The 7,908-nt window shown below is 51.1% G+C and overlaps 2 protein-coding genes across 2 annotated transcripts; both read right to left on the bottom strand.

Annotated features, from left to right (window-relative positions):
- Positions 1-2,473, bottom strand: CTAM01_15025 (uncharacterized protein; the record flags this gene model as incomplete). Its single annotated transcript, XM_060531024.1, has 6 exons — positions 1-678; positions 807-975; positions 1,052-1,493; positions 1,558-1,630; positions 1,702-2,332; positions 2,442-2,473. The coding sequence occupies 6 exons, from the start codon at positions 2,471-2,473 to the stop codon at positions 1-3; spliced, it is 2,025 nt and encodes a 674-aa protein (XP_060374377.1).
- A 1,252-nt stretch (positions 2,474-3,725) lies between these two features.
- CTAM01_15024 (oxidoreductase) lies at positions 3,726-7,696 on the bottom strand (the record flags this gene model as incomplete). The annotated part of the gene is made up of 8 exons (XM_060531023.1): positions 3,726-3,776; positions 3,925-4,398; positions 4,454-4,526; positions 5,195-5,453; positions 5,631-5,750; positions 5,806-6,042; positions 6,433-7,303; positions 7,364-7,696. Coding segments are annotated over 8 exons (2,418 nt in total), but the record flags the coding sequence as incomplete, so codon positions are not given.
- Positions 7,697-7,908: the final 212 nt, after the last annotated feature.

The raw sequence follows: 7,908 nt of genomic DNA, 5'->3' as shown, positions 1-7,908 counted from the left end.
CTACCGCTTCATGAGTCGTTTCTTGTAGGCCGGTTCCTGTCCCCTATCGTCATCACGGCCGGACTTCTTATGCGGCTTCCCTCTGCCCCTTGTCTGAGAAACCGACGTGGACCTGGGCCGCTTTCCTGCCGCTCTGCTTTCCTGTTGTTCTTGCTGCTGCCCCTGCTTCTCTTGCTGCCCCTTCACCTTTTGCGGCATGGACGTATTGATCCCGCCCGACTCCTTAAGTCGATCATTGTTCTCCTTTTGCAGATCCTGGATTTGATCGTTCACCGCCTCCGGGTCGCACGGCACAAGCTTCCCGTCCTCGGTCAAGAAGACGCCATTCTCAAAGTCGGTACTCTCGGTCTTGACCCGGTCCAGGTTGATCAGACAGCACCTCGAAGACGTGTCGTATTCGAGGGGGAAAGGGCCGTAGGTCGTCTTATTCAATACGGCTTTTCCCTTCCACGACAGTTTGTTCTTTCGAATTGTCAGCCCCAGCTTGCCGTCACCGAAGTCATGTAGCTGTAAGCAGAATTCCCAGTGGCCTTTGGTAGGCGGCGCTAATTCGAGAATGTCGTAGCAACACGTTGCTGGAACGTGGTCCCATTTGGCAGAGGCTTGAAGCTGAGGGTCACAGACGATCTTGAGCCTCGTCGTCCCGCTGTAGCGCTTCCTAAAGTAATGGGGACCATCCTGCCAGATCGAGCATTTGTCAGTGGGAAAAGCAAAATGGTTGATCGGCATCTAGCAACGCACGTCCATAGACCGGGTTGAGAACGCAAATACCTAAGTGAACACCTGGAGTTCAGGGGAAATCTTACAGAATCAAGAGCCAGAAAGGCTGTATTATCCCAGCTTATGAAGCTGCCATTAGCGCCCTTCAATGGGCGACCTGTTTGGAAACCGAAAGCAGCGCCCCTGTCAATGAATTCCTTCGCCATAATACTACCGACCGCCGCAAGAGCAGCGCCTTTGCTGATGTTGAAAGAGCTGTCAAGACGGAGGACATATTAGCAGCGTACTCATCTCCGAACCTTTCGGAATTTCGAGTTCCCAATCTACATACTCTTTCTCACCCACCGCCTCGTAAAAGAGGAACGGCTCGTCAATCTTGAGTTGAGCACAAACTTGCTGAAGATTCGCCTGCACTAGAACGTTCTTGCCACTGCCGCCAGACAGAACTATCTTGACGTTCGAGCCCAAGGCGACAGCAGCGTCAATCTTCTTCCTGGCGAGTCTTAGAGGGGTTTCTAGCCCGTCGAGGAAGCATTGCCTGGCATCGGTCGCGCGTAAGTGTACTGATATACTACCGTGGTTGTCTGGATCTTCTGCGTGCAAGACCATGCTCGCGAATAGGCCTGTCTGGAGCCTCTTGATCTTCAAATGAAACATTTCCAAAAGATCTGCTCGTTGGCTTGGGAGTAGAGTCAATTTGAGTGACTTTTCGGCGTAATTTGTTGCAAAGTCATCAACTCTTTTCTCCCATAGTTGTGTACCGCCATGAGCGGCTGATAGATCGTTTATCAGACGTGGCTCTGTGGGTGAATATATCGAGAACGTGACCGGACTTACTGAAGGGTTCCCCAACTTGAAAATAATTCAACCCATCGCCACTTCGTCGTACTGCGCTGAATATGCAGCCGTTCTGCGCTACCGCGGTCAACATCTCTCTAGGCCAATATCGTAAACTCGCGATCATCGCTACAGCTGACTCACCATCGTGTGACCTCCAAAATCAAGAAACACCAGATGACAAGGCTCGTCCACTTTAGTGAGGATCTGCTTCATGTGACGCGGGCTCGAGAAGAGAAAGTGAGCCGACGCCAGACTCTCCACATGAAGCTTGATGCGACCGTGTGCTTTTGTAAACGTATTAGACTCCATCATGACGGCGGCAATCAGGTTCTCGTAGTTGGACAGCTCCTGGGCGGTCCAGTGCGCTGGATGCGACAGGCCAATCTCGTCAATATGAAGCGCGCGATCGGTGCAGAAAGTTGTCACCTCCTGGAATACAGTCCTCACGATGGCTTCAAGGGCCCTGCGTATCCGCTTCTCCATGCCTCTGAACTTTGCCAAGAGGCCATCGAGCAGTGGGTTGCCGGTCTCGCGGTCTTCGCACAGGAACCATTTTGAGGGAATGGGCGTGCAGCTCTGGTTGTACACCTCGCCCGTGTACACTATGCCGCCTCGATCGTCGACGTAGAGAGTTGAGTTGAAAGCGCCGGTCTGATAGCGGATGTCATGTCCAGGAACCGCGCCGTGGTTCCAAATTGGGTGCAATTCCTTGGTCTTGCGGATGCAAATGGTTGCACGTATGGCGGTGCTGCCCCAGTCTATGCCCAGGATGCTGTACGTCGCGAAGACAACGGCCGGTCAGTTTATGAGATATAGATTACGGTTCAATGATGGAATGAAAGGTGTTGATATGGTGATGAGTAAGGTTATGGAGGACTTACGCTGCCTCTGACCTAGCGCGAGCATTGGACATGGGAAGCGGGATGTGACCACTCGAGCTGTCACAGTGGCTGTTTTGAGATGACGTCTCTGGCCTGAATGAGGCTTACATAGGTTGGCCTTGTAGGCAGTATTTACACTTAAGACGCGTGCAACACGAGTTGTAAGATTTCTGCGCGCAGGTTAAAAAGCGGCGTTAAACCTGGGAGTGAAGCTCTATGAGCACGTCCGTTGCCGCACTGAAAATGATGAATGAGGTGAGAGTACGGATAGATGAGGGTGGGTCGGCCTATGTTCTGAAGCACGTCCCCTTTTACAGGAATCGCTGTTGTTGTCAGCGACTTGTGAGGTTACTGGCTGGGACGTGGGATAAGGTAGGATCAAGTACATCAGAACCTTGGGGCGGGTAAGGATATGAGAAACAGCGGTAAGAACAGGAACTTGTACAAAGGCAGAATTACTCCACTGGGCGAAGTGAGGAACGCTGGTATGGCGAGTGGAAGATTTGCTAAGGGACAAACGCAGCAGCAGTGTATCTGAAGTGCAGGCTTTCTGACCAACCTGCACACTGGTCAAAGACGCGACTTTTCGCGACGCGGCTAGCTACCTATAGTGAATAGGCCAGGGGCCCCATTTGTTTTACGCAAGGTAGGGGTATCGGCCAACATTACATGCTCTGTTCCACATGTATCCGTACCGATACATTCCAAAAAGGAAGTCGGGCAGCGTTTGACTTTACACTGAGTGCACCTGGGCTTTTGTGACTAAGTAGCTGACCCCGCCAGTATTCTTAAGGGTTGAAGTGAATGGGATGCCACCTCTTTCGCAAGTTACTTCAAGAGTGTCGCATCTCTAATCGTATTTAATAGAGGTCTTCAAGTCATCTTTTTTTCTGTCGAGAATGACGTTTCTCAAGTTCACCCTACAACCTTACCTTCCTTTTCCTCGTTCATGCCATTACAAGCTCAGTAAAAACTCCACAAAAGTCCGTCACCTGCCTTTCAAAATTCACGATAGCGTGACATGCACAATAACGTGGCCAATCACTTGGAAACGGCAGACTTCAAGACTTGGGCAACAGCCCGATTCCCAGCCCTCCCCAGAACTTGGGGGCCAACGGACGATTTCTACCTTATCCCGGCATCAACTCAATCTTTAACTTCCTTCAATCGCTTCGGAGATGACACCCAAAGCCGAAATGCTACTACCCTCATGAGAATGCTACCCTCGTCAGTCAATGAAAGATACTTCGCGAGAAGACACGCAGTGTAAGTATGCGGGCGCGCTTACCTGGCTTCCGTAAAACCCAGTGATGGCCTCTCCAGGACCTGTGGTGACTAGAAACGAAGTATTGCTCGGCAGGTTATCTTGAATGGAGAAGAAGCAGCTCCTTCCTCGATTCGTGGACACCTCAACGTGATTACTTCAGCGCACATCTCTTGCGGGGGAGTTTGGACGACGGATAGGTGAACATGGGCAACTCACCTTGAATGCAGCTATGAATCCTTCTTCCACCATCCATGTGTAAGCATCTTCAGGGTCAACGTTTTCCTGGAGAATTTCGACCGCATTGATGAGTTCGCCTCCTGCTCCATCGATTTCAAAAATGATTTCCTTTGTCAAATCTCCAGGCATTTGGCAACCGAACGTTCTATCGAGTTCTGGAACATTGTATGTGAAGTCGATGCGGTATATGCCGGCGCGGCCCAGGACGACTCTGATATTATTGAGTGTTCGAAGGTGGGCACCACCTGGGCCGCCGAAGGAGGTCCAAAATAGTGGTTTGAATCCGTCCAAGTAATGTTCCCTGGGGGCGAAAGAAGTTTCATTCAAGCAGAGGTCTGGTCCCGGGACCTCAGGGTACCACATCCCCATATTTCTCAATCTGTTGTCATCCTGTGCTAGTCTTGCGATAGATGAAGAATGGGGAAAGATAGCCAAGCTCACAATTTTGCAACCCTGTGAAGTCAGCATACTTGCATGGGACAAAGCTCACAAGGTCCACTTGACTCACATCAAATCCAATATCAAGGTAGTTGATGCGCTCGCCTGCATTGAAGCGCAGTGTCTTGAGCGACGTCTCCGGACTGCCGAGCCAGTGGGAGGTGTCGAAATTCTGATTGATGCATTGCAAAGCTTGAATCCCCCTTTCTCCCACAGCTAGCTTGAAGCCGCTTATGTCTGAAATCTCCACGGACTGCTCAGTAGTAGTTCTGTAGCCTATTTGACGAACATCGCCTGCGACCGTGGTAAACTTCAGTCCAGCGATGTATAGAATCTCTCCTACGGGAATAGACCAGATAGAAACCATCGATAGGTCTTCAGGGATGATCAGGCGGTACGTTTCGCGGAGAAGGCAACCCTTATCCAAGTGGGAGTGGTGTGGCCCGCTCGGTCTCTCCCACAAGTCTCCCGACACTTTTAAATGCTGGGTCGAGCCTTGCTGCTGGGAAGGTTCTGAACCACTGTCGATCCATTGGAAGTCCAGAGCTGCCACGACTCTCTGGGCCAGATTCCAAACACGAACTCTATTCTGGAGGCCGGGACCATGTGCGCATTGTTGGTTCGACGATACAGCCATCTCCAGTCCCGAGGCTGAGCCCCGTCCTGGGATTCAAAAAGCCATGAGCGGTCTGACTTATGTTTGAATCTCGAGGCCCAGAACTGTTGACTATTGAAAATCGTCCAGAACGAACGTGAGGACAACCGTAGGTTCAATACATCCAAAGTCGGTAGGCAAATAGCGATCGCTGACCGTAGCTCCTCTGGGAGCGCATAGAAGCTGTCCCGTTCTGGTTCTGGGGCTGCAGCATCGGAAATAGGCCCTTCTGGACTTGGCGGCTCTTCGGGTGCCTCAGTGAGCAAGTGGTGTGCCTCTTCAGCTTCGTACGGATTGGCGCTGAGAACGGGGTCGGGGTCGATGTAGTCCCGGTCGGAAAATCTGTCCTCGAACGGAAAGTGGTGTTCATTATCGACGATACTGGCTCCCCCGTAGTCGTGGCCCCAGCTGATACCTACTGACAATAGCGGAAATGGGAGTGATTCGCAGACGTCGAACAGTCTCAATAAGGGAACTGGACTCGGATGGAAGGCTTTCTCTAAGAGGTCCCAGCAGGCTTCATGGAAAACAAAGCCGTGTCTTCCGTTAACTGGCGGGAAGCCCATAGCACCAAATTGGTCTTCATCTGTACTGTTGTAGGTTGGGTCATCCCAACGACGCTTGAGGTCGACTGGGGCGATGAATGCGCCCCTTGCCGGATCATCGTATAAGCCAACACCGGTGAGAATGACGCCATTTGGACTTGAAGTGACTTCGGATCAAGTTAGGATGCTTACTACTACCAAAAACAAACTCAGAGCGCTTACCTCCGCGGAACTGATTCAGCCAAGAAACGCTGCCTGGTGCATCGACGACGATCCATCCACAGAGAGTGCACGAGCATATACGGGGACTCATGCTCGTTGTGACGTGGGAAAGGAACTTGGCAAGAATACACGGCAAGTTAGTTTGGAACATTGAGCGGTTGCCTGGGAAGGTTCCATTTTCGCTGCAGGCCCGATCAGGAAAATGTTGGGCCCGTGCCGTCGCCTCGAAACCTGGACCTGAACATGGACGGTACCTTGCTGCTTAGGCTGCGATCGTCTACCATTCCATAAAATTGTCTTGTTCACAATACGCTAGTCTTCGTAAACTTGAAGATGATTCTAGTTACTATTTTATCTAAAGATATACTGATACTTGATTCCATCCCACGGGCATGTTATCTGTGACTGTCGGTGTCTCTATCGATGTTTCTTACCCCGAAGTCCTTTCCATCAATTTGGCGCATGATTCTATGCTTCCGTGTTATCGCTTGCATTCACTCCAACAGCAGGGATTTCAGTGACCATCGCAAAGTATGAGTAGATTTCCTCGGAGGATGGCTCGTTGCCGTACTGCATGTACATGTTAGCTAAATCCAGATCTCAACGTGAGGTGGGCGATAGGGAAACCTACTGCCATATATGACACCTGCATATTCGACTCGCCATTGTTCTTGTTCAGCCAAATGATCTTGCTAGCGTCGAATTTAACCTTATCGGTTCCCATGGCCTCGTTGATGATGCGTTTCATGTCATCTCGGTACTCAACCTGCTCGTCCGTGGAGTATGCTTGGTTGATGTATCCTACGGTCCTGGTGTAGTACTTCCTACCGTCGTCGTCTTCCGAGTCTGATCCGGCCCCATTATTGTTCTTCGCTAATCTCATCTTCTTCTGCATTGGCTCGGCATCTGTATCTTCATCTGAGAATTCCCCATTGTAAAGCTTGCGCCTTCGAAAGCCTTTCGGGTTTTCGAGAATAGCACACAAGTGTACTTCCAAGCCTAGGCTCTTGAAGGTGTTGTAGATCACCATGTCAAGACCCTTAAGGCAGAACGGAAGGCCGTGCTCCTTCTCGGTGTGAGGATAAGCGTGTGTGCTGTAGACTCCCAGAAGTCTATCCTTGGACTGGAATTTCTTGGAGCCGAGCAAGTCTACAACCTGCTTGTAGAGTGGCAGCGAAGTAGGGCTGAAAGCAGATATTTGACCTCCGAGGTCTCCGTTTCCTGCTGTCGCATACAAGTTGTATGTCAGCGTAACCCTGTGACCGGACTTGACCTCGAACACTTCGTGTGCGCAGTCGCTGTAGAAGGCCGCCCACTGAATGACAGACTTGGTGGAGCTCTTGGCCCAGTCGAAGGAATGAGTCTGTCCAAAATGTCTCACGGCCAGCTCGCCACCCTCATGCTTCATCGGAAGACAGATAACCAAGGAGCCAATCTGGTAGGGCGAACGAGGAGTATCGACGTGCGCCTTGAACTTGCCCGAAGGACCAGAGTAGATCTGTAGAAGGTCATGTCAGAGACATCGAGGTTGTACACCATCATACATCAACCCACCTACATTCATGTTGTACAGCTCCGCACGGATTGCCCGCTTGTCTTCGTCCATGTCATAACTGGGGAGAAGAACCTGGCAAACAGCGTCGATGATGCCTGTTTCATACGGACAGAAGGTGGTGCAGAAATCACCCGCACCGAGCTTCTGAGCCTTGCGGTAGGTTTCATCGAATTCGTGCCGCCCGTCGAGACCGAATGTAGCCTTTTCAGAGACTTTGAGGAGGTGGTCGAACGCGACGGCGTCGTCATCTGAAGCGACTGGGAAAGAAACTCGCTGAGGACCAGGACGCTCCGCTGGATTGTCCCAACGAAGAATGACCGAAGAAGACGCAACCTGAGCTGTAAGTCAACATACCCACTTCCTGGCACCCCCCTGTTTCTGGCACCCACAAAAACGCGAAAATCCACCACAACCCAATGCCCACCCCCAACCTCCTTTTATCACAACATTTTCAATTCGCGTCCAAATGGGCTCATCTTTTGCACATGTCTTCTTCTATATATAATGCCTCAATATACCGAAGATCAGCTTCGTCAGGCTCTCGAGGA

This window comes from Colletotrichum tamarilloi, assembly GCF_030869305.1.
Source record: "Colletotrichum tamarilloi strain Tom-12 chromosome Unknown Scaffold_144.1, whole genome shotgun sequence".
NCBI classification, from domain to species: domain Eukaryota; kingdom Fungi; phylum Ascomycota; class Sordariomycetes; order Glomerellales; family Glomerellaceae; genus Colletotrichum; species Colletotrichum tamarilloi.
The sequence above is the reverse complement of the archived record's forward strand: the minus strand, read 5'-3'. Positions and strand labels throughout refer to the sequence as shown.